Raw genomic sequence first — 27,410 nt, 5'->3', positions numbered from 1 at the left:
GGTGGGCTTCCCGACGGCTCGAGTGAGAATAGCAGTTGCGAGGTGGGTTTGTGTTTGATCTTGTCCTTCACCGCCTTCTTCTTCCTGCCACCTTCCCCGTCGTCCTCAGAAGACTGCCATACATTATATTTTAAAGATGAAATCAGTACGGAGCTACAGGAGAAAAAATACTGAAAGAGAGAAGAAGGAGAGAAAGGGATCGGATGGAGCTACAGGAGCTACCGGAGCTGCCGGATCGGCGGTGTTGGGGAGTGTCGATGTTGGGGAGCGTCGGCATTGAAAGAAGGAGAGAAAGGGATCGGATAGAGAAGAAATCGAGAAGGGGGAGAAGTAATCGAGAAGCTAGGGGTCTGATTTGGGGATTTGGGTAATATTATTTTTTTATGTTTTATTTTAAATAAAAATAATATATTTTCTACAACACTTTTTAAAAAGTGTTGTGCTACATGAAGAAAAAAACGCTAATAGAAAACACTTTTAAAAGCGTTGTCTTTGATCCAAAAAAACGCTGAATGAAAACGCTTTTTAAAAAAAGCGTTGTCTTTGATTAATAAAAAAAAAAAAACCACAACGCTTTTTACTAAAAGCGTTGTCTTTTAAAAAAAACAACATTTTTCACTAAAAGCGTTGTCTTTTAAGTGTTGTGATTGTGCATTTTTCTTGTAGTGAAATGATTTCTAACTCCCAATTTTTAGAGATTACCCCAGATTCCTCTAAACTCTCCGGAGATCTTAGAGAAATTCAAAAGACGGTACAATATTACAGCAATCATCTGTATGAAATACCTCGGCAAATTGATGAAATCCTTAAGAAACAAGAAGAAATTCTTGGAACTCTAAAAGATCTTCAAAATAAAATCATAAATCTAGAACACACTTCGGGTTCTAGAAAAGGAAATACAGGAGGAAGGTTACCACTCTCATTTGGTACCGAACCTTTGTTACATCAGAAAGATAAAACCAAAATGGTTCAAAAACCTTTAACCAATGATGAAATGATGATTAATCTTATAAAAGCAGTATCAGAGAAAAATACTATCTGATGACTACTTTAGAAAGATTAAATCTCGAGGATCTACAAGATCTTGCAGATTCTTTTGCGAATCTCAAGGTAGTAGATCTAAAAATGAATTTCCCTGAGGGTGAACAACCCATAGGGAATCCCCCAAGATATGTGGTTAAAACAGAAGAACCACATAGTGAGTTCCAGGTTGGAGAAAATTCACATCCAGCATGGACCAGATCAAGAAGGAGTACAATCTCACTCCATCAAACTCCTTACGGAAAAACTGTTTTAAATCCAATACATCCTTACGGGGTTATGTTAAACCTTGATATTTTGGACTTAAAAAACAGAGAAGATCTTATAAATGATTGGACATCAGCTATGAGAATAGCATCAGGGACATTAGATCTCAATAAAAAAGGATTCATTAAACTTCTAGAAATGAGTCTAATGGGATCTGTTAAGATCACGTGGGAGATGACTATGCCAGAAACTAAGGAATCAATCTTAGCAGGATAATCCTTCAGCGAGATTGGAGAAAGAATGGCCATCCTATTTAAAGCACAATTCATAGGGGTAGATTATTTCAATAATCAAGATACAGAGAAAAAGAGAAGATATACTCAAGCTCTTTATAGCCTCGAGTTACATGATATCTGTTTAGTTGATGAATACATTATGTTATTCACTAAATACAGATGAAATTCGGGAGTCGAGGAAAATATATCTATTCAGCTATTTTTCGCAAAAATTCCAAGTTCCTGGAGAGAAATGTTGATCAAAGAATATGTTCCAGGTAATCTTGATACATTGGCAAGACGTGCCTCTTTTTTGAAAGGAAAATTAGCAGAATGGTGCCATATAGCAATATTACAGAAGAACTACAAGAAAATAAGGGGTATAGATAAGCGTACACCTTTGTGTTGTAGAGAAAATGATCTTTCAACGATTATTGGAAACAGATCACAGGGATTTAAAAGGAAGAAATTCAGAAATAATCCCTATAATAAAAGAATGAAAAGTTTTTGGAAACCAAGAACATTTTGGTCCAAACAAAAGGCCAGATCCTATATATCGGGTAGAAGAAGTGGACCTACAAGAACATTCCCAACAACAGGCTCATCACAAAGTAGGGAAAGAACACCATCAAGAAGAACTTTCAAAAAACTCATACAAGAGCAAGTGAAAGTTTCAAGGATTGCAACTGCTGGAAATATGGAGCAAGAGGACATATATCTACAAATTGTCCAGAAAACGAGAAAAAAAGAGTTAAACTCTTAGAAGCAACACCAGATATGGATGATGCAGTCTTCTTTCAAGATCTAGTCCAAGTATATCAATTTGAGGATATCTCCTCAGATGAAAGCATATACGAAGAAAAGATATTGTTTAGTCGAGAAGTTTCTGAGGATGAATCAGAATCAGAATCAGAGTAAAGAGGAAGTGTTTCGGCATGAAACACATGAAAGTTTGGCTGGGTTCTTTAGTCAAACCACGATATCTCATAATATGGTCCAAATGATTATGAGAGAAAATCCAATATTACAAAAGTACCAAGGATTTTCGGCAGGACAAGTTGAAAGAGTCTTAGGAAACCTAGGGCTAAGACAAAGAAGACATAATTTGATTTATAAGATATCCAGAAGGGAAATGGCGATCCCTATGGAATTAACCAGTAATCAAATTGAGATGCAGTTAATTTCCTTTGAAGAAATTCGAGAGGAATTACAGAAATTAAAAGCAGAAGTAGCAAAGACAATGTCTTGGATTCATATTGGAGCAATCCAGATTATGATCAAAGCTAGCTACTTTTAAAAAGGGAATAGATTCACCCATAGATATCGTAGTATGCGATAAAAAAATGAGGAATATACAAGATGTGGTTCTAGGAACTATCTCGGGAAATTTGTGTGCAGGAAAAATTGTGGGAGTTATTTATCCAAGAATAGCCTACAATTTAGCTGATAGAGATTTTAGTCGAGCCTTGACGTTGCATCAAAACTTCAAGGAAAAAAGACTAATGAAGGAAGGTAATAGGCCATATTCTATTATGTATCAAATTTCATATGCTCTTTCTAATACTCACCATTCTGAATTATTTATTAGAAATGAGTTCATTGAAATTCCAGAGATCTTTGGGAAAGTTGCTCAAGCAATATACCCGAAAAGAATCGAGTCTCCTTTAATTCAGGAAACAGACATTCAAATTCAAGACAGACCGGTTCTATACAAAGACCTTAAAATAGAACCCCGAAGGTTATCTTTCCAAGGAGACAGAATGACAAGCAAGAGATGGGACAAATCTCTTATTCAAGAAATTCCACTAGAAGAAAAAGAGTTTTCTATAATAGGAAAACTTAGATCTCCAGAAGGATGGAAAGGGAGTGAAAATAGTATTCGAAATTACAAGTTATCGGAACCAGTTCCCTTGTAACTCGATTTACTATTTGGAATAACAGGAAAAAGGAACTTACCAAGGAGTGATAAATATTGGAGAATTGGAAGTTCAAATCAGAGGAATTCCAGGAAAAGAAATGGATCAGCTCATTCTTGGTCTAGAATTTCTGGATGACCATAAACCATGGAAACGCCTTGAAAAGGGAATAGAGTTCATGGCAAAAGAAAAGACTTGGAGGATTCAATAAGAATTCTACGAAATGGAAAACCAAGAGAATTTGATAAGGGACAATCCCTTAATCAGATTCGAAAACTCTGTTCACAAACAGAGGAAGAAGCAACTGCTGAAATTAGTAAGTCATGAACATGATTTACTAGAACACATTGAAAAAGTAGAAACGTGTAACCATTCTCTACCTTCTGAGGCCTTAGAAAAACTAAAGGTAAATAGTCTTAATCGGATTACTGAATTACAACACAGTCTGTTAAAAATGGCGGGGCCATTTAGTAATTCCTTTAAAAAATGACAACAAGTTCTTTCTCCATATACATTCCTATAGGGATGTTGTATGAACAATATAAGGCTGAGTACTTTGCAGCTTATATTGACTCAGGAGCAGGAATTTGTACAGCAAAAAGAGGAGTCTTCCCTGAAGAATGTGAAGAAGAATTGCCAAAAATTGCTGGACGAGATTTCTCTCAAAGAATTTTAATTCTTTGCAAAGGAATAAAACAAGCAGAGATCCTTATGGGAGGTGCAGGTCAAACACCTTGGCACAAGGTAAAAACACCACCAATCTATTTCCATGATACAGGAGCTGATATCCTGTTAGGAAATAACTTCTTACAAATGTTTAATAAGTACACACAAGACAATGAGTCAAGAAAACTTATGTTCACTACAATTTGTGATCATAAAATTATCGTTCAAAGACTCAAGGTTGCTTTTTATCGACAATTGCCGATAATATTTCGCAGCCAGCGTGGTGATAAAGGACAACTTTTTCACCCAAAAATGAAAGATCCAAGAAGGTTTGGAGAAACCATGTTGAAAATAACAACAGAACAAGAACTCCAAACAGAGGATATTTAGCTTCTCAAGGTAACTCTAAATCACATAGATATAGAGTTAGAAAATAAGGTATCCCTTGAAGATGTCAAAAAGAGACTCAAAGAAAGTTACAACGAGCATCCTTTGGCATGGTGGGATAGAAATCAACTCAAAGCCAGTCTTACTCTAAAGGAAGGCAAAGAGTATGAATTCGTCAGATATAAGCCTATCCCGATGAACATAACAGATCAAAAGGATATGAGAATGATTATCAAGGAACATTTGGACCTTGGTTTAATCAAAGAAGGAGTTTCACCATATAGCAGCCCAGGTTTTCTGGTTAGAAATTATGGTGAAATAAAAAGAGGGAAACCCAGGCTAGTTATTAACTACCAAGGTATTAATAAAATCCTGGAGTTTGATGGGTACTTAATATCAAGTAGAGAACACCTAATTAGCTGTGTATGAAATGCTAGAGTGTTCTAAAAATTTGATTGTAAGTCTGGATTTTACCAGATTCGAATGGAAGAAGGCAGTAAGAAATTCACAGCCTTCTCTACTCCACAAGAACACTATATTTGGGAAGTTATGCCTATGAGATTGGCTAATGCACCCTAGATATTTCAAAGAAAGATGGATAACCATTTTAAAGATTATTTCAACTTTATGTTTGTTTATATTGATGATATTCTGATAGCATCAAAAAACATAGACGAACACATTAAACACATAGAGATTTTCTCTAAAATTTGTAAACAAGAAGGACTGGTCTTATCTAAAAAGAAAGCAGTCATAGCAACAAGGAAAATTGAATTCCTTGGTATTGAGATTGATGAAACTGGAATAATTCTGCAACCCCATATTGTGGAAAAGGTAAAGAATTTTCCAGATAAACTCAAAGACGTAAAACAACTCCAGAGTTTTTTTGGAGTAGTTAATTTTGCAGGGATGTTCATTAACAACCTAGCAATGTACAGAAAGGTGTTCAGTCCTTTGTTAAAAAAGGATGCTAGGTTTATATGGACCGATGACCATACTAAAGGGGTAAACCAATTAAAAGAGATATGTAAGAATCTCCCAAGAATGGCTATACCCTTAGATGAAGATGATCTGGTATTATTTACGGATGCCAGTGACAATTGGTGGGCAGCAGTCCTTACCAAGATCACTCAAGATGGGGAAATACCATGCAGATACTGTAGCGGTCTTTTTTCAGAATCAGAGGCCATCAGATGACATATCAACGAAAAGGAATTTTATGCAGTTAAAAGGGCTTTTGAAAAATGGCCACTATTTTTACTTGCTAAAAAATTCACTCTGAAGGTTGATAACACCCAGGTAAAAGCTTTCCTAAGAAATAAAATTGAATCTAAACCTGAGAAAGCTAGGTTATTAAGATGGCAAGCATTATGTCAAAATTATATTTTTGATATTGTTATTATTAAATCTCATTAAAATATTCTTGCAGATTTCTTAACAAGAGATGGAAGACAGTGACATGGATTCCATCATGAAAATGCAGAGGCATCTCAGGGAACACCTTGGGTTGCTTCAAACCGAGTTCAACCAGTTAGCCATTAATGCTGAAATGGCCGGCAGGTTACAACAAGCTGATCGGATCAAAGTATCTAATCGAATTACATGATATATGCAAGCTCAAACACAACTATGGGTTGCTATTCAAGGGCCAATTGTGAAGGCTATAGAGAAACCATTGGTTTCTCATAAACAAGATATGATAAAACCATTGGTTTTACAAAAACAAGAAATACAACCACCGATTGGGAAACAAGATGTTGAGGAAGCTAAAACTCAAGAAACAAGTGCTAATCTATCATCAGCTTTTGATGATCTAGATGAAGCAACAATTGATGAGGATTCCTCATCAAGTCAACCCTCCGCCTCTAGGGTAAAAGATGAAGAGATCAATCTTAGGCCCAACACTGACAAGGGCAAATCTAAAATCGATACTTACCCAACTATTATTTCTCCATTTCAGGTTTATCAACAAAGGTGGGAGAAATTAAGTACAAGAAGTGAAATTAACCCTAACACTTGTAGGGCTGATGTGGCAGGGATATATCCAAGGGTTTGGCTAAAAAACAATGTCAATTCTAAGGATATAAAGCTCTGGTATGAATTTGGAGCCTTGGACTCAGTTTATACAACGTCACCAAGCTTCCCGGAGAGATCACAGTTACCGAAATGAATTCAGGAAGCAGTCCAAGAAACATGGGCAAATAACGACCATTTGTCCAGAGGAGATATGCTTGAGTTATACTTTTTTAGTGCAGCTCCGGAACCAACAGTGAAAGGATCACACGAACCCTTTCATTTCATCAAGCTAAGGAGACCTGATATAAATAGTCACAAATTTATCAAGGATCCTAAAACTGAAGAAATACCCTTAGTGTCCACTTTCGGGGAAAATGAGATCTCAACCAGAAGGGCATGGGGTATTTGGGTCTGTCTTACTGAGATGGACAAAGTCAAGTTTCCATTTAAATTTTATCAGAATTCTGTGAATGGATCGTTCCTGTTAAACACAATAACAGGGAAAACTACAGCCTTTGCGGAAGAACTCTTTGAAAAGAAGAGAAATCTTTTGTGGAACAACAAGCTGCCGGGGAGTAAAGAAACTCGCCGAAAATTTTGTAACATGGCTCATATTGGACGATGGTCAGAGAATATCTGCTCAGAATGCCCAAATCAGAAGGAGCCGGAATTTGAAAAAATCTTTAGACCCCGAACGGATCGAAAGGATTTTTCCGAGACAAGCAAAGGTGGACAAGGACCACTGAAGATGCGTTTTCACAGGGGCCTACTTCAAAAGCAAAAGATGGTCCGACAACAATAAAGCAAACATGTGAGGAGAATAAAGTCAAAAGAAAGTGGCAGACATGTGATTTCTGTTGGAACACAGTCGTTCTCCGGATCAAAAAGAAAGTGATACCCAGTGCAGCGGAAGTTTTAAAATTTTATATGGAACGATTCCATATTATGGGTATCAAATTCCTACGATTAAAATTAAATCATAAAATTTAAATCATATAAATTTTACCTTAAAATTTCAAAGCGAGATTATGGACACGAACAGATTAATCTGCTCTTGTTGTATATCCCAGGAACTGATGAACGAACAATTCTTCAATCAGGTCCACGAACAGAAATTTAATCCCTCTGACAGACTGCACTAGAAAGTCTATCAGAAGTTTCTACGATGAGATAGAACAGATATGATCTGTTAAATCAGTCTGCAAATTCAAAAATTCACAGACTGAATTTTCGAACATTGTGAGAGAGGGGGAGGGGTCGGCCGAATCCCTTGAGAGAATGCTCTCTAGGGTTTTGAAATTTTTTGACATGTTGTATGTAATTTCTGCACTGCAATAACTTATTTATAATGTGGGCTGCTAACAGCTTAGGGCCCATTAGTCATAAGTTCAAGCCTGACAAGCAAAGCCCGCATGATCAGAAATTAATATAAAATTCATCGTGACTCAGATTGATAAACCAATTTCATCAATGTGCACAGAAACCATTTCTGCATCTTTTAAAGTCAAGATAAATTTTCTGAATCCAAATTCAGTGATTTCCAAAAATGTCCATCACTATGTCATTTTAGGAAATCTTACTCCCTCTATTCTTAAATAAGAAGTCTCACTTCTTTATTCACTAAATTTAACTCTTTAAATTTAATTATCTCAACGGGGATTAGAAATCCATTACTTGTGTGACCCTCAATGGTTCAGGGATACAGCTAGCCGTGGGCTCACAACTCCTTGTGACTCGGAACAACAATTTTCGACTTACCCAACGAATCATGGTAAGAGCGCCTAGCAACATCGCCCCATGATTCCCTAGGTATCACTGATAGTGCCTGCAAGAACCAATAGAGTTTGGTTAGCGTACAGTACGGTCCCTTCATCCATATATCCCGATCGAATCAACAACCATTGGTAAATCGAGAGTCGTTCGAGATTCGATAACTACGCAATTCATCTTGAAGATCAAATATTGACATCGCATGTGCTACTAAGAAACTATTTCTTAAAGCACATCATGTACTCTGGCAAGAGATTTGTCACACTAATATCTCCTCAGATCGCATAGGATATCCACGCTCGCAAGCATGTGGTGAATCCTTGACAACAAAGCATCGACTCCTATATGTATCGTAACTGCACCCAATCCCGACACCTTATGACCCCAATAGAGTCGGTAAACAAGTCAAAGTACAGTACTAGCATATATAGTCTCAATGATGTTTCAAGTAGTAAGGACTAATGGTGTACAACCAAAACCGCGGACTTTATCCACTCGATAAGTGATAACCACTTGGAAAATCCGGATAGGGTAGTTCGATCATTCATCATATGAATATCCATTTGCATGCTTTGAACATCTCTATGTTCCATACCAATGAAACGTGGTACTAGGCATCGCAAATGCTAGTCTCAATCTCGAGCGATCCTTATCCTTATTTGCGGACGGCTCAATCGACTAGGAACTGTTTAGAATATACAGTGACTATAAGATGTGTTTCATGATAGTCATCCCAATGTACTACCACATCTTACATACACTATAGTATATTCAAGGTCTTTATCAAAACAACAATAGTATATCATAATATATCAATATGAAGGAAGATAAAGTAAATGCCATTATTAAAAAGTGTAAATTATATTAAACAAAAGATTGTTTACACATAGAGTCATAACAGCCCTTAACCACAAGTTGGCTAACCGGGCACCCACTTTTTCAATCTCCCACTTGCCCTAAAGCCAACTAGTCATACTACGTAATCCCATTGCTTCGCGATGTTTGTCAAACAATGGTCCTGGCAAGGGCTTAGTAAGCGGATTAGCGATATTGTCTGCAGAGGCCACTCTCTCGACAGTGATGTCTCCTCTATCCATGATCTCCTGGATGATGTGGTATTTCCTTAGTACGTGTTTGGACTTCTGATGAGACCTTGGTTCCTTTGCCTGAGCAACGGCACCCGTGTTGTCACAGTACACCGGGACTGGACCAACAGCTTCAGGAATTACACCCAACTCTTGGATGAATTTCCTAATCCAAACCGCCTCTTTAGCAGCAGCTGATGCTGCAATGTATTTTGCCTCAGTGGTGGAATCCGTTGTGGTGTCCTGCTTGGAACTCTTCCAAGAGACAGCACCGCCATTGAGCATGAACACAAATCCAGAGGTTGAATTCGAGTCATCCACGTCACTTTGGAAGCTAGAGTCGGTATAGTCTTCCAATTTTAGATCTCTTCCTCCATAAATCATGAATACATTCTTAGTTCTTCTCAAGTACTTAAGAATATCCTTCATGGCTTTCCAATGCATTTGACCGGGATTGGCTTGATATCTGCTCGTGACACTCAGAGCAAATGCCACATCCGGTCTGGTAGATATCATCCCATACATGATACTCCCTATGGCTGACGCATATGGTATGTGTGTCATTTTCTCTATCTCTTCGTCAGTCTTGGGACACATAGACTTGGATAGAGAGACTCCATGACACATAGGTAGATGTCCTCTCTTGGACTCATCCATTGAAAACCTTTTCAATATAGTGTCGATGTAGGTAGCTTGAGTAAGTCCTATAATTTTTTTAGATCTATCTCTATAGATCTGTATCCCTAGAATATAGGACGCCTCACCCAAATACTTCATCGAGAATCTACCTGACAACCATATCTTTGTTGACTGCAACATTCCTACATCATTCCCAATGAGTAAGATGTCATCAACATAAAGTACTAAGAATGTCACAGCATCCTTAACTACTTTCTTGTACACGCACGGTTCCTCCGGGTTCTTGATGAAATCAAAGTCCTTTATTGTTTCATCAAATTTCTGGTTCCAACTTCTTGATGCCTGTTTGAGACCATAGATCGATCTCTGAAGCTTACATACCTTATGCTCGCTTCCCATGGATGTAAATCCCTCAGGCTGCATCATATAGATCTCTTCCTTAATGTTTCCATTAAGGAATGTAGTCTTCACATCCATTTGCCATATCTCATAGTCATACCATGCAGCAATGGCAATAAGGATTCTTATAGACTTGAACATTGCAACTGGTGAAAAAGTTTCATCATAGTCAACACCTTGTCTTTGAGTGTAACCTTTTGCAACCAATCGTGCCTTGTAGGTCAGTACCTTACCATCAGGCCCAAGCTTTCTCTTGTAGATCCATTTACACCCTATTGGAACTATTCCATCGGGAGGATCTACTAAAAGCCAAACTTGGTTTGCATGCATTGAGTCTATTTCCGACTGCATAGCTTCAAGCCATAAGTTCGAATCAGCATCAGAAATTGCTTCCTTGAAGTTTCTCGGATCATATCCAATGTCGGGTTCACTTTGATCCCCTTTAAGAAGAAGACCATATCTAATAGGAGGCCTAGAAGTCCTCTCGGATCTTCTAGTAATAGGCGTGTCTTGTGATGATTCTTGAGGTATAGGATCGTTATTTTGTATCTCGGGTTCTTCTCAAATTTCTTCGAGTTCCATCATCTTGCCTTTCTTATCCAATAAGAATTCTTTCTCCAACAAGGTGGCATTCCTTGAAACAAACACTTTTGTTTCAGTAGGATGATAGAAATAATATCCGATTGAATTCTTCGGATACCCTACAAAATAACATAAGGTGGATCGACTATCCAACTTATCTCCCACTGTCTGCTTCACGTAAGCAGGACATCCCCAAATCCTCAAGTACGAATACTTAGGAGCTTTGCCATTCCATAACTCGTATGGTGTTTTGTCCACTGCTTTAGTATGGACGTTGTTCAACAACAATACCGCCGTTTCAAGAGCATAGCCTCAAAACGAAGGTGGGAGCTCAGTGAAGCTCATCATAGATCAAACTATGTCCAACAAGGTTCGATTGCGACGCTCCGAAACACCATTCAGCTGAGGTGTCATAGGAGGAGTCCACTGAGAGAGAATCCCATTCTCTTTTAGATAATCCAAGAACTCGGTACTTAAGTATTCTCCACCTCGATCTGATCGAAGTGCTTTAATACTCTTACCTAGTTTGTTTTCTACTTCAGCCTTGAATTCTTTGAACTTTTCAAATGATTCAGACTTATATTCATCAAATATAAGTACCCATACCTAGAATAATCATCAGTAAAGGTAATGAAGTAGGTGTGACCAAATTTTGTACCAATATTAAATGGTCCGCAAACATCTGTATGGATCAAATCCAATAGATTTTGACTATTCTCAGGTTTTCCTTTGAAAGAAGATTTAGTCATTTTTCCTTTCAGGCAGGATTCACAAGTAGGTAGAGAGTTAATATCATACATATCAAACATATCTTCTCCCACTAGCTTGTTCATCCTCCTTGAGGAAACATGACCTAGCCTAGCATGCCAAAGGTTTGCCTGGTTTTGATTATCAATTTTCCTTTTATTTGTTATTGCCGGTTTATCAACATAATTAATTGGAACGTCTTTTAATTTTAAGTTATATAGATCGTTTTACAAGTTGTCCACATCCAATTAAACATTCATTCTTGTAAATATTGCAAATCTCATTCACAAAATTGCAAGAAAAACCATCTCTATCAAGCATAGAAATAGAAATAATGTTTTTAACCAAATCTGGCACATATAAAACATCTCTCAAAAATAACTTAAAATCATTCTGCAAAATTAAACAAATGTCTCCCACAGCTTTTGCTTCAACTCGAGAACCATTTTCGAGCCTCAGCTGGGTCTCACCCATCCTAAGCTTGCGACTTCTTGTCATCACCTGCAAATCATTGCAAATGTGAGATCCACATCCGGTATCCAATACCCAAGAAGTAGTATTAAGTGAAACATTTATTTCAATATAAAACATACCCTTCGCAGTTCACAACTGCTCGAGATATTCCTTGCAGTTACGTTTCCAATGATCGGGTTTCTTGCAGTGATGGCAAACATCCTTGGATTTTTCCACGTTTGAAGCCTTTGTCTTGTTCTTCTTCTCCGGTCCGATTTTCTTGGATGGGGCAGAACGTTTCTTACCCTTTGTACTTGGCCCCTTCTTAGCAGAAGAAGAGGAGCCCACCAAGAGAACCGGTTTATCCTTCTTTAAAGTGGCTTCATAAGTTACAAGCATATTGACCATCTCTTCAAGGGAGGCCTCTATCTTGTTCATATTGAAATTCACCACAAAACCGTCAAACGATGAAGGAAGAGAGAGAAGTAATAAGTCCACATTGAGTTCATGCTCCAATACCAATTCAAGCGTTACCAACTTCTGAATGAGCCAAATCACGCGTACCCCATGATCACGGACCAAAGTCCCTTCACGCATGCGACACGTCATTAACTCTTTTACAGTAGCGAACCTTTCAGCTCTCGATTGAGCCCCAAAAAGTTCCTTGAGTTGTACGTGAATGTCAGCAGCATTCACGGTATCCTCAAATCGCCTCTGGAGTTCATCAGAAATCGAAGCTTGCATATAGCATTTGGCCTTAATATCATGGTCCCACCATTTATCAAGTTTGGCCAACTCTTCCGAACTTATATCAGCTAGTGCTTCCTTCGGAGGAGATTTTTCTAACACGTAGAACATCTTCTCCGAGGTCAAGACAATCTTCAACTTACGGAACCATTCCGTATAGTTTGCGCCAGTCAGTTTGTTTTGTTCGAGAATAGAGAATAGTGGATTGCGCGAATTCATCTTAATGAAATACTGAAAAGAAACAGACAATAATCAGTGATTGTTTAATTAATTTACTAAGACATAAAATATGGCAAAATTTGTTTTATGAATCTCATTCCCACTATTTTAATGATTTCACTATCCTCTAGTGAAAACGAGAAACATTTTCTTTAGTGGGAACATGGAGTCCAATTGACAAACTATAGTCCCGAATAATATCAGCAAACCATAATTTTCAAAAGGTAGAGCTCAATTGCTTCCAAAGCAACCTCCATGTTTTTACCTCATGTCCAATATGGGCCCAATAATATGACGTCATTTATTGTGACACGTCAAGATGACCCATCAATATTAAGTTGTGATGGACGGTCGCCATGTGGATCCCCAATAATATGAGCCAATCCCATGAGAGTTCCACCCAACTTACAACATGTGTCGATCCAATGTACAGCTTTCCGACGAACGGGCCCCCCAATAATATGAGCCGGACCGTATCCGCGGGTAGCATCTCATACATTGATCGTTGATGGAAGGTAGAAACATTTAAACAATATTTAAATGCCCTTTTTTTATCTTGATATCAATTTTAAATCATATTTAAAATGAGAGATTTTAATTTCGAAAAATTTGTCTCATCATTCAAAATTTGTATGCTTGCGGGATTCATACAATTTAGTCTAAACATGAATACAACAATAATATCATATATTATTTTAGGATGATCGATTCCATTACTAATCGACCCGTGGTTGCCAATCACGAGTCTAAGTCCAATCCTAGGTAATATGCAAGTATGCAATGCAATCCTATTACATTGAACTTTCAATTTACATTTCTTCGGTCTTTATTGTCTGCTGGGCCCACCTTTGTCTTCAAATCTTTATCTCCCATTGAGTCTTATAAATTTACAATAACTTTCGATGATAAGTAGGGGATACATATTTTAAGGGTGGGAACTGGCCATAAACCAGGCCTACTTATATTACATATGACAATTCATATTGGGCCATAAATCAGGCCTATTAATAAAACACAACAACAACAATAAAACCAAATGTAAACAACCTAACATACACCTATAATATTGATCATGGCAATCGATCATCCTTATCCAATAATTTTAATTCCAAATTAATTCATTGGATAACATGCAATGGCAATAAAATTTAAATAGATAAAATCATATTTCATACATAAAATCTCATTTTATATATAAAATCATATTTTATCTAGTTTATCCATAAAATCATATTTTACATATAAAATCCAATTTTATACATAAAATCATATTTTATTATCAATTGTACCAAAATTAATAATTAAAGATTTAATTTATTGGATTAAATTTATAAATTTCCAAAATTCAAAATTTATCCAAAAATTAATTTTCTTAAAAATTTTGGGCTCAAACAATTTTGACACATTGCCTCGTGGACCGACTGAAACAATTTTCAATCGGGCCAAAAACTGGGCCCGATAACAATTAACGGGATGAAATTCAAAATTTCAAAAAAAAATAAAAAAATAAAATAAAATTTTAATTTTTCTGGGCTGCCCGGGACGATCCCGGGCAGTCCCCGACAATCGGGCCGGGGGCCCAGCCCTTCGCTGGGCCGCTGGGTGCGGCCCAGCTGCGCGCTGGGCTGCTGGGCTGCTTGGTGCGGCCCAGCTGCGCGCAGGCGCCATGCGCGCAGACACTCTGCGCAGGGCAGCGGCCGCCCGCTGCCTTTTCGGGCAGTGGGCAGCCCCCCGAAAACTTAAAATTTTTTTTTCGTTTTATTTTTATGAAAAATCGAGGCTTGTACAATTAAACAATATTTTAATCGTAAAATCCGAGAACAACCTGGCTCTGATACCACTGTTGGAACACGGTCGTTCTCCGGATAAAAAAAAAAGTGATACCCAGTGCAGCGGAAGTTTTAAAATTTTATATGGAACGATTCCATATTATGGGTATCAAATTCCTACGATTAAAATTAAATCATAAAATTTAAATCATATAAATTTTACCTTAAAATCTCGAAGCGAGATTATGGACACCAACAGATTAATCTGCTCTTGTTGTATATCCCAGGAACTGATGAACGAACAATTCTTCAATCAGGTCCATGAACAGAAATTTAATCCCTCTGACATACTGCACTAGAAAGTCTATCAGAAGTTTTTATGATGAGATAGAACATATATGATCTGTTAAATCAGTCTGCAAATTCAAAAATTCACAGACTGAATTTTCGAACACTGTGAGAGAGGGGGAGGGGTCGGCCGAATCCCTTGAGAGAATGCTCTCTAGGGTTTCAAAATTTTTTGACCTGTTGTATGTAATTTCTGCACTGCAATAACTTATTTATAATGTGGGTTGCTAACAGCTTAGGGCCCATTAGTCATAAGTTCAAGCCTGACAAGCAAAGCCCGCATGATCAGAAATTAATATAAAATTCATCATGAATCAGATTGATAAATCAATTTCACCAATGTGCACAGAAACCATTTCTGCATCTTTTAAAGTCAAGATAAATTTTCTGAATCCAAATTCAGTGATTTCCAAAAATGTCCATCACTATGTCATTTTAGGAAATCTTACTCCCTCTATTCTTAAATAAGAAGTCCCACTTCTTTATTCACTAAATTTAACTCTTTAAATTTAATTATCTAAACGGGGATTAGAAATCCATTACTTGTGTGACCCTCAATGGTTCAGGGATACAGCTAGCCGTGGGCTCACAACTCCTTGTGACTCGGAACAATAATTTCCGACTTACCCAACGAATTATGGTAAGAGCGCCTAGCAACATCGCCCCATGATTCCCTAGGTATCACTGATAGTGCCTGCAAGAACCAATAGAGTTTGGTTAGCGTACAGTACGGTCCCTTCATCCATATATCCCGATCGAATCAACAACCATTGGTAAATCGAGAGTCGTTCGAGATTCGATAACTACGCAATTCATCTTGAAGATCAAATATTGACATCGCATGTGCTACTAAGAAACCATTTTTTAAAGCACATCATGTACTCTGGCCAGAGATTTGTCACACTAATATCTCCTCAGATCGCATAGGATATCCACGCTCGCAAGCATGTGGTGAATCCTTGACAACAAAGCATCGACTCCTATATGTATCGTAACTGCACCCAATCCCGACACCTTACGACCCCAATAGAGTCGGTAAACGAGTCAAAGTACAGTACTAGCATATATTGTCTCAATGATGTTTCAAGTAGTAAGGACTAATGGTGTACAACCAAAACCGCGGACTTTATCCACTCGATAAGTGATAACCACTTGGAAAATCCGGATAGGGTAGTTCGATCATTCATCATATGAATATCCATTTGCATGCTTTGAACATCTCTATGTTTCATACCAATGAAACGTGGTACTAGGCATCGCAAATGCTAGTCTCAATCTCGAGCGATCCTTATCCTTATTTGCGGACGGCTCAATCGACTAGGAACTGTTTAGAATATACAGTGACTATAAGATGTGTTTCATGATAGTCATCCCAATGTACTACCACATCTTACATACACTATAGTATATTCAAGGTCTTTATCAAAACAACAATAGTATATCATAATATATCAATATGAAGGAAGATAAAGTAAATGCCATTATTAAAAAGTGTAAATTATATTAAACAAAAGATTGTTTACACATAGAGTCATAACAGCCCTTAACCACAAGTTGGCTAACCGGGCACCCACTCTTTCAATTTCTCCACTAGTAAAAGATGTCATCAATAATGGCATAAAGAATACAAGACAGCTGCCTCATCCACTAGTAAAAGATGCCATCAATAATGGCATAAAGAAATACAAGACATCTGTAATATTCCCTGAAGTTTTTCGGTGAAACGAGTGGAACCTCAGCTATAAATACAAGCGTTCAAGGAAGCTGAAGATATCGATCATTCCCTTCAGTTTTCTTACAAATAAATTGTTGTAATATTTTTCTTTCTATTGTATTAAGTTTTCTTTCATGTATTTCAAGAACAAAGCTACTATAAGTAGCTAAATAAGTTGTCTTCTCCTCTTTAAAGGAGTTGATTTATGTAATAATATTATGTCTGAATAATTTCTTTAAAGCCTCTTGTTCTTTCATGCTCATATTTTATAATTAAATTTATATATCATACACCTTAAGGTAGAAAATGAATTAAGGCTGTGTTGGGTGTCGTTGAAGGAGCTTGTGCAGAAACCATCTGTTGCGACTGCGTGGTTGGAGTGTGAGGAGCACTTCGTAAAACTCGGCAGGTATGACCCGGCGACATTTTGGTCAAAGAGCTATTTGAATTTAATTCATCTTACGGAAGCATGTTGGATCCTAATTCGGAGTATATCGGCTGGAAACCTTGCGTAACTAATAGTCTTGCATGGCCGGGACTGATTCGATAGGTTAACAATGTTACATACAAAAGATTAGTTACTAAATAATATTTAATTCAAAAATGGGGACCACTAGGGAGTTGAAATAAAAAAAATTGTGGTTAAGGAGTTAAGATAAAGTTTGAAGGGTTGGTAGGAATTTTAAAATCATTTACCCATAAAACAACATATCATGATAAAAGTTTAGTTGTTTTTTTGAAGAAGTTTGAATCAAAAAGGGTGTTTTTTATAAGTTATTTTGGAGCTTATATGCTATCAAAATAAGTTGTTTGACAACTTGCAAGCGGTTTAAAAAAAGAAGTAAAAGTGACTTTAATTTTTTTGAAAAATATCTTATTTTAACATTTTATTTATCCAAATTATATTTGCATATTTTCATAAATCTTATAATGTCCTCGACTCATTAAATATTATTTTTGAAAAATTCCAAATAATATAAATTTTTCTAAGTTAAAATATAAAATAATTTTATTTTTTTAATATAAATTTATTCTAAAACTATTTTACTATTTGTATAATTATTTACATCACCTTCATAACATTATATCTTTTAATAATTATAATAATAAAAAAATCTTATAATACTCAACATATCAACATCTCTAAATTGTTTAAAATATTTATTAAACCTTTAACATTTTATTTTTCAAATAAAGCTTTACAACTCATAAGCTCATAAAATAGTTTTTAATATTTAGGAGCTTATAAGCCATTTTTAGGTGGTTAATGAGATCCTACATTGGGTAATACTCAAATCATGCATCCAATGTTTCGTATTTTTACACATAGGCGTAATTAATGATATATTATTGACGTGAAAAATCATGGAACGTTAGATCTATCATTGGGGTAATACTCATATGCTAGGTTGAACTCTACCTACATTGGGGATAATGCCCAAATCATGCATCCGATAATTCATATCTCTATAAATGGACATAATTAATGATATATTATTGATGACATAATGAGACATTAGATCTATGATTAAGATGCATTATTTGGTTTGATGTATTATTAATCTATGTATAACTGATCTCAATTAATTTCGCCTTATTTTCGTTATATTATTTATCTATTTATTAATTAATAATTTTACATCAATTAAATCAAATAAATTATAATCTATCCATTAAATCAAATAATGTATTAACTATTTTTTTTTATTTTTTTTAATTTACATAATATTACTTATCTATGGATTACTTATCCTATCAATCAAACCAAACGGTGCCTTAAAGTGCTTAAATTGAATTCTACCCTATGTTTAATAAATTTAGCTAAATGTCCTCCTAGTCGACATAAACGCTTTGAAATGTTAGATCTTATACCAATATAAAAATAAAATCTTTTTGGAAGTTGTGAAGACCGAGTTTTCTTATCATATTATGGGTCATGTTAAAACAAGAGTGCATCATATAATAATAAATTTAAGAGTTTAAAATCTATTATTATTATTATTATTATTATTATTATTATTATTATTATTATTATTATTATTATTATTATTATTATTATTATTATTATTATTATTATTATTATTACCTATCTAATATATCTAATCTATCTAATCTATAATCTATAATAATAATAATATAAATATAATAATAATATACTAATATCTAAAGTGTGAATAAAATGTCAAAGTTTTATCATTATTAAATAACAACTTTGTCCTTTTATTTACACTATAAGTAAAACCATATAAAAATATATAGGGTTCTAAAAGTAAAAATAACATTTTAGTTAGGACATAAACGTAAATCAATATTTATATTATATGTAAAATCGATTATTATGATAAGGTTAAAATTGACAAAGTGTGTGCATATTAGATAAGGATTCAGTTTTCAAAAATATTGAAATACCAAAATACTTTGTTTTTTATTTTTTTTGTAGATAAAGTGAATATATTTTTTACACAAATATTTTAAAATAAATCCACAAAAATCTTAATTAAATGATATTCAGTTTCTTAAAAATTATTGAAACATCAAATACTTAGTTTTTATTTGTTTGTAGACTGAATAAACATATTTTTTTTTAAAATCTTATGTATTTTAATTTGTGTAAGGACCTATTGAGGTAAATAATTATATCATGATTTCATATTTAAATATATACAAATATTAGATTTGTAAAAGTTATTAATATATATATATGTGTGTTAATTAAAATACACAATAATATTGAAATAAATCATTTCAAGTAGAGTCAAGTTTTAATCTAAAATAATAAATAAAAAAACATACCAACACACACATATCATATATATATAATTTGAAATTAAAAGTACTAATTTTTCTCCTCATAAAAGCTAAAATCATTAAAAACAATTATGAGATGGTTTTGCAATTAATGAAGGAATATATTTACAAGAATTGAAGATGGATAAATCGGTTATAGATTTCTGTAATTTAAAGTACATGTTCTGAAGGTAATTTTTTTATTTTTTATAAATAATTTTTTACAAAATTTATTCATTATCATTACTCACTACTTCTCCTATGACTAATAATATAAAAAAAATTCAGCTCAAAACAAGGACGTTCTCAAAATTTGTGTAAGGACCTATTGAATTAAATAATTAAATTATGAGTTCATATATATATATATATATATATATATATATATATATATATATATATATATATATATATTACAAATATCATATTTCTAACTGTTATTGAAATATATATTTGAATTAAATTACACACCGGTTTGAAATAAATCAATTCAAACTGAGTTAAGTTTTAATCCAAAATATAAATAAATAACACCCCAACACATTCATAACATATTTGTAAATTAAACATTAAAATGAAAAAGTTATCATAAAGGGTAAAAAGTATAATAATTATTTATGGAATGATTTTAAAATTAACGAATGAATATTTTTTTACAAGATATGAAGATGAATAAATCGGTTATGGATTTCTATAACTTACAAATACAAGTTTGAAGGTAATTTTTTTTTAAGTTTTAACATGTAATGAAGATGAGATAAAAAATTACAAAATAAGGATTTAATTTAATTTAACGCATATTCTTTATTAAATATATATATATATATAACAAATTATATTGCTTCAAGACGTTCATATACGAGATAAAAAAGGCAAATCCATGACACAAAACATGTAGTAATTTCTCAAGATCAATCAACAAAACAATACAAAAAACCCGAGTAGTAATAACTGGATAAATTCTATTAATATTGTGTCAACGTAAAACTACATTTAAATATTATATATATAAGCTCGCGTGATTTATTGAAATCTCTTATCTTAAATGTAAATATAGAAAAAAAATTATAATAAATGATGACACTTAAATTGCTACAGTTATATTTGTTCGAAAGTGTTGCAAATATGTTTATTGGTTCCAGTATTAAATATTATATAGATTCAATCCATCAACAATATATATAAATAATTTATTTATTTTTAATGAAACTATATAATGATTAAAAATTATTATTAAAATCTGCTTTACGTATATGAAGACCAGTCGATAACACTTCAATATATCACAAGTATTTAGATACACCAAAATAAATAAGAATATGCATTCTCTCAAAATAGAAAAAAAAGAGGTTGAAATAAAATATGAAATGTAAACGTTTGTAATTAATGACATTTAAAATTTAATCAAAAATTTCAGAAACTAAAACATTATAAGAAAAGGAGATAATTAGATTTCGAAAAACAAGAAATTAAAAAGAAAAGAGGATGTCCAACAATTACATCAATCATTAACGATATTGACATATAAGTAATAGAAGACGATATATACCAGAATGCAGTTGGGGATGATGAAATTATTGTTATTCTTGCAAGTAAAAATGTTTAGTCATAAAAAAAAGTATGTTCAACGAAAAAATAAAATAATAACGATAGTAAAATGTAAATGATTGATGGAGAAAGACATCATCACAAAATTCTATTAAGATGATGGGTATATTGATTCTTTCATATTGAAATAAAAAATGGATGGTAAATGGAAAAAAATGAAAGAGAGAAAAACCCAAAATATAAAAGAAAAAAATAATTGCGCAATAATCTAGATTAAGGTTTAGAATAAATTATCTATATTACATTTGTTCTCCATAAATATTCAATAGTCACAAAATAAATAATCAACACATAATTAGAAAAGAAATTACAAAATAAATATTTAATTTATTAATTTATCTCACTTATTAACAAATACAGAATAAATAATATTTCTTGAAAGCATATATACATGAGATATAAAATAAGGCGAATTCATGATACGAAACAAACCATAATTGCTCAAGATTAATCAAGAAAATAATAGAAAACACTAGTTGTAATAATTGCATAGATTTCAATATCAATATTGTGACAAGGTAAAACTACATTAAATATTATATTTATAAGATTACATTAGTTATTGATATTGTTTTATTCTAAACTGTTAATGTAGATATAAAATAATGATGATCATAAATGATAAAAATATTGAAACTCAGGGTTACATTGTCGAAAGTATGACAAATTTTTTTATTAGTTGCAATATTAAAGATTATATTGATTTCATAACTAAACATATAATAGTTTTTATTTCAAATAGTATATATTACCAATTATTATAAAATATATTTTATTTAAAGAACGACAACACTTCAATAAATGGATGATAATGGACTGGGTCTAAACTAATTAGCCTTGTATTAAACCCGCCCCAAAGAGACGAGTTTAGACTCGCCCAAACGGGTTCACAAACAGGTTCCGAGGTGGATCTTCACGTTTGGCCAGAACCACCATAAAAATTTTTATTAATAAAGATGATAGGAATATTGATTTTTTTATAGAGAGAAAATAATACATGATAAATGGAAAAAAAATTGTGAAAAATATAAAAATTCAACATATAAAGAAAAATTATTGCAACAATAGATTTCGAACAACTTAGCATGAAATTAAAAATAAAAAAAATGTCCAATAACACATTGATTATTAACGATATTGACTTACAAATAATATAATACAATAACACAAGAATGGAGGTTGGAGACAATGAAATTATTTATATTTTTTCAAAGAATTATTTCAACATAATCCAACAAAATAATCAAAGAATAAAAATATAAAAATAAAAATGAAAATAATTGATAGATAAAACATCACAAGAATTATTATTGAAGATGATAAGAAAATTATTATTTTAAAAAATAAATAATGGATGAAAAACGAAAAAATCGTGAAAGAAGAAAAAATGGTTATGTAAAAAAAAGAACAGACGCTGTAATTTAATTTAAATTTTAGAATGCATTATCTGTATTATTATTGTTTTCTCAAAATCAGTAGTGGTAAAATATTTTTTCAACACTATGTATTATTTATTATATTTTTTTTCTTAAATTTTATTTATTAAATATGTAATGACATCAAATTATATATTTTCCTCAATGTTTAATTTATACAAAATTATAGTATTTGTTACAACCAGTATTTGCAACAACGTTTATAAATTCAATTAGTCTTGTAACATATAAAATATTTAAACAAAGATTTTTCGCACTCATTTTATAATACATGTTGTAAATATCATATTACATTGAATTTAATATTTACTAAAATATTATAAAAATTATTAACTAACTGGAAATTTATGTCTTCTAATCTCAACTCATTTATTTAACAACGTTTATCGATAATAAAAAATATTCTTACGTGCATCGCACGTGAGTTTCACTAATTGATTAAAATAATTAAAACAAACAAACATGCTTTTTTTACCCCAAAAAAATAAATATATGGATCTTTTATAATTAAACTAAAATTGAATTTTTGGATATATAATCAAAAGATGCGGCCACCCTTTATACAAACATCTCATCCCATAAAATGATAAAATTAATTTTTTAAAAAAATGATAAAATTACCACTCCTCACGTAAGAATAAAAATAAGTAAATTCTTTTTTATAAAAAGAAGTAAATTCTTCAAAAAAAAAAAAAAAAGAAATAAAAAGATCTACTAATTCCTGCCGTATTTATCTCTTCCGCCCGTGCGACTGTCGGTGGTGGCGGATTCACACGTGGAACATCATCCTGCCTCTACTCCAATTATTAATAATAATAAAAATTTATTTTTGGTTTATTTAGATTTTAGTGCAAATTGCTGAAAAATCCCCAATGCAAACATGTTTTATTTTGCACTTTCTAGTCATTTTTTTGTACCATAATTTTTGTTAATTTGTACCACATCTTGTATGGTTTTATACCACATCTTGTATTATTTTGTACCATATTTTATGACTAAAAACCCCAAAGCAAAACATGTTTATATTTGAGGATTTTTGAAAAAATTACCCTAGATTTTATCCGCATATATTATTTTATTCTCATCCAACATATTGAAGTCAACTATATGTGATTACGTGCACATCGAGACAGCTAATATTAACTGAATGGAACCCATATCAAGGAAAATTTAATTAATATTAACAGTTGGAGAAAATTTGTCAAGTGGTTAGAAAATTTCTACCGTGAATTTTTTTGAGAATATTTCTATCGTGAATTTTAAGTCTTAGGATTGTTAAAAGGAAAATGGTATTGCAATTTGTTTATGAAAGAGAGATCCATGGATTATCGGGGGGTTTTATGTAATTAAAGTTACACGTTTAATTTAATTTAAATTTTTTTACGAAAGTTACACCTTTTAAGAATCTGTCCACGTTAGCAGGTTTTACCCCCGACCTTACTTTTGTCTGTTTACCAAATAAATATTTTTTATATATATATTTCTATATTATAAAAGTGGAGGCCTAAAACTTAGTGGTTCGACTTCATGATACCAAATAGTTTTTATAAAAATACTCATGTTCACTTAAAAAAAATCTATAATTTACTCATAACTATCATATCTTATTCACTTTTAAAAATTCAAAAATTAAAATATTATTTTTGACAAATTAAAGATTCATATATTATTTAAAAAAATTATATTTTTATTATATTTATTATTTTACACACGCTGTGCTCCGTGCTAGTATGTATAAAAAATGTGTTTCACCCCTTGAAAGATGCTCTAGCTAGCTGGTCCATATGGCAAAGCAAACACATGACACGCCATCGCATTTACATATTAGCTGTACACCACTATGATAATAATAATAAAATCATGTGCGTGAATTTAGGCTTGAAATTCATTTTTTATGGAGTATTTTCGATAAGATAGATACTTTTATATTATATTTTATTTTATTTATTTATTTATTTTTATCAAATGGAATACTATTTCAAGGAGGCTTACTAAGGGTTTGGTTACTTACACACACTCTCTACCAACATCTAACATTGGTGTTGTCCAAAATGCAATTTTTATCCACATGTCCTCTGATTATATTTTACAAACATGTCAAGAATTCAAGATTCCCTCTTCAAAGAATAATTTTAGTCAATTACCATAATCCTCGAATTTGCTGCATGGTGTATGTCTGGTATATAATATATATGAACAAAGCTTTAAAAAAAATGAGTGAAAATAATCATAACTTCCATGAAGACAAAATATAATTAAACGGAAGTAACAACGTTGGACTTTGAAAAATAAGAATAAAATTAACACAAAATCTGATGTGAGAGACGTGTTCACGAACTAAATTTGTGAGATCATACATATCTTGTTTGAGTTAATCACATAAATATGAATACATTTGATCCGTTTCATAACAAAAAATTAGAGCACAAAAAGATCTAACTAGGGATAGTGTTTGAGAGAGTTTTTAAAAATTATTTTTCAATTTTTTTTAATAAAAATTTTTAAAAAATTTCAAAATTTTATTAAAAAAAATTCGAAATGTCCCAAAATATTACTAATATGAAAATGGAAGGTTGGACAAGAAATAATGGAGCCAGGCAAGCAAAGGTTGGCTTATCCATACAACACATGGAAAAGACACCCAATCACCATTAAACACGTACTTACCCTTAATTAATTCAACGCCACCCCCCGCCCCCGCCTATAAATCTCCGACCCCCTCCACTCGTTCAATATTCATCTGGATTATTTACATACATTTCTGTTTTATTATTATTATTTACTTATATTTCTTTGAGATAAATCCAACAAAAAACAGAAGGGAAAAATGGGCACAGCATCTTGCATTGATATTATTGTGGCAATTTTTTTGCCTCCTCTTGGAGTCTTCCTCAAGTTTGGCTGCGGGGTATAAATCTTTTCCTTCTTCTTCTTCTTTTTTTTTTAATAAATTTTAAATGGGAATTAATTAGGATGTGATGAACATGATTGTTGATTTTAATATATAAAGGGTTTATTTATTTATATTTATAATTATAATTAAATTTGGTGCAGCATGAGTTCTGGATTTGTCTGCTGCTGACCATCTTGGGTTACATCCCTGGAATTCTCTATGCCATCTACGCCATCACTAAGTAGTTCTGTACGTTATTCTTTATATTTACGTGCTATTCTATCTTTTCTTTAATCAAATCTTAGTTTTTTTTTTTGATAAAATTATAATATTTTGTTGACGAAAAGCAGATAAGTGCGATTTTCAGTACTTTTCTCTGCTTATTATTTTATATATTCTAAAAAGCGCGTGAGATGAAATTCAATATCTAATCAAACTTTTATAAGTTGATTTTTGTTGTATTCGATGAACTTGAAAAATTTGATGTGAAATTTAGACGATAACACAACATGGAGGTTGGTGGTGGTGTTTAAAAGCAATTCTACGTAAAAAAAAAAAAAGTAAAAAACCTAACCTACTCGTGACGTTATTTTCGATTAAATGGTACTTGTGGTCCAGATTTTGATAATAATTTGCCTCTTTTTTTTTTTTTTGCCCCCAATAAATTATTTTTATTTAAGAGGTGGATCGAAGAAAATTCGTCAAATATTGGTTTACTTTTAAAAAAAATCTGAAATCACATGTTTTTTTTTAAAAAAGCTTTTAAAAAATCTGGAAAAGTTTATCAGATATGAAAATTTGTTCAAAGATTGTTTTAGGAAAAGGATTAGGAGGTAATGGGAAAAAAGAATTTTAATTATCTTTTTTCCAACTTTGGCAGGTGAAAATGGGAAGCATTCTTGAAGTTTATTCCTTTGTTGGTGCGCATTAGTGATGCTTGAATTGAATTCCTTCAGTTGTCAAGAGTGGTTTTGTTCTTGCTTTTATGATTTGATGAATTTTAATAATTGCGTACATATCTCATCTAATGATTCCGTATTACTTTGTAAGACTATTTTATGATATTATTCAGTGTAAAGTTTGTATGATTAACATATAATTTCTCTTTCTCCGATCCTCTTAACTTTGCATCTCTTTAGAAAAGCCAAGAAATGGGATACTCTCCTTTTCTTTTCGGGGGTTTTTTTTGGGGATCAAACTCACACAACAGTTATTTGTTGGGTGAACTCGATAAATCTTCGGGCTAATACAGTAGTATGAAATTTTCGTTAGTTAAGTAAATTGCGAACTTCAGCGACTGGCTTACCCGACAAAATATTAGTGGAGAGAATCAAACTTGTGATTCTTGGTCACTGTTAACCTAACACTATTTCACTTACTCGAACACCTTTTTAAAAAGCAATGAATCAATGATATACTCTTTTTACCCTACGTTTTGGTATATATTTAGATTTTGACAATATTTTATTTAAGTTTGAGCATAAAAGTTATTTAAAGATTATAATACATAAATAATCCTTATCCAATTGCCAAATAATGAGTAAAAATCATATGGTTATTACTCGAAAAAAATCACGTGGATTATGAAGTTCCTATAGGACTCATTGGTCATTATCTATAATAATTTATAAAGCGAGAGATAAATTTGAATGGCCTAGATATGCTTTATTTTTTTCCCCCTCAATCAAGGGGAGATATGATTCTAA

The 27,410-nt window shown here is 32.7% G+C and overlaps 1 protein-coding gene across 1 annotated transcript; it reads left to right on the top strand.

Moving 5' to 3' along the window:
• The first annotated feature begins 25,554 nt into the window (after positions 1-25,554).
• On the top strand, positions 25,555-26,827 carry LOC140891745 (hydrophobic protein LTI6B). Its single transcript, XM_073300372.1, has 3 exons — positions 25,555-25,719; positions 25,866-25,953; positions 26,585-26,827. The coding sequence occupies exons 1-2, from the start codon at positions 25,639-25,641 to the stop codon at positions 25,947-25,949; spliced, it is 165 nt and encodes a 54-aa protein (XP_073156473.1). The 5' UTR covers positions 25,555-25,638; the 3' UTR covers positions 25,950-25,953; positions 26,585-26,827.
• The last annotated feature ends 583 nt before the right edge of the window (positions 26,828-27,410 follow it).

The sequence above is a fragment of the Henckelia pumila genome, chromosome 3 (assembly GCF_033568475.1).
Source record: "Henckelia pumila isolate YLH828 chromosome 3, ASM3356847v2, whole genome shotgun sequence".
Taxonomy (NCBI): Eukaryota; Viridiplantae; Streptophyta; class Magnoliopsida; order Lamiales; family Gesneriaceae; genus Henckelia; species Henckelia pumila.
Note: the sequence above shows the minus strand (reverse complement) of the source record. Positions and strands in the feature narration are given on the sequence as shown.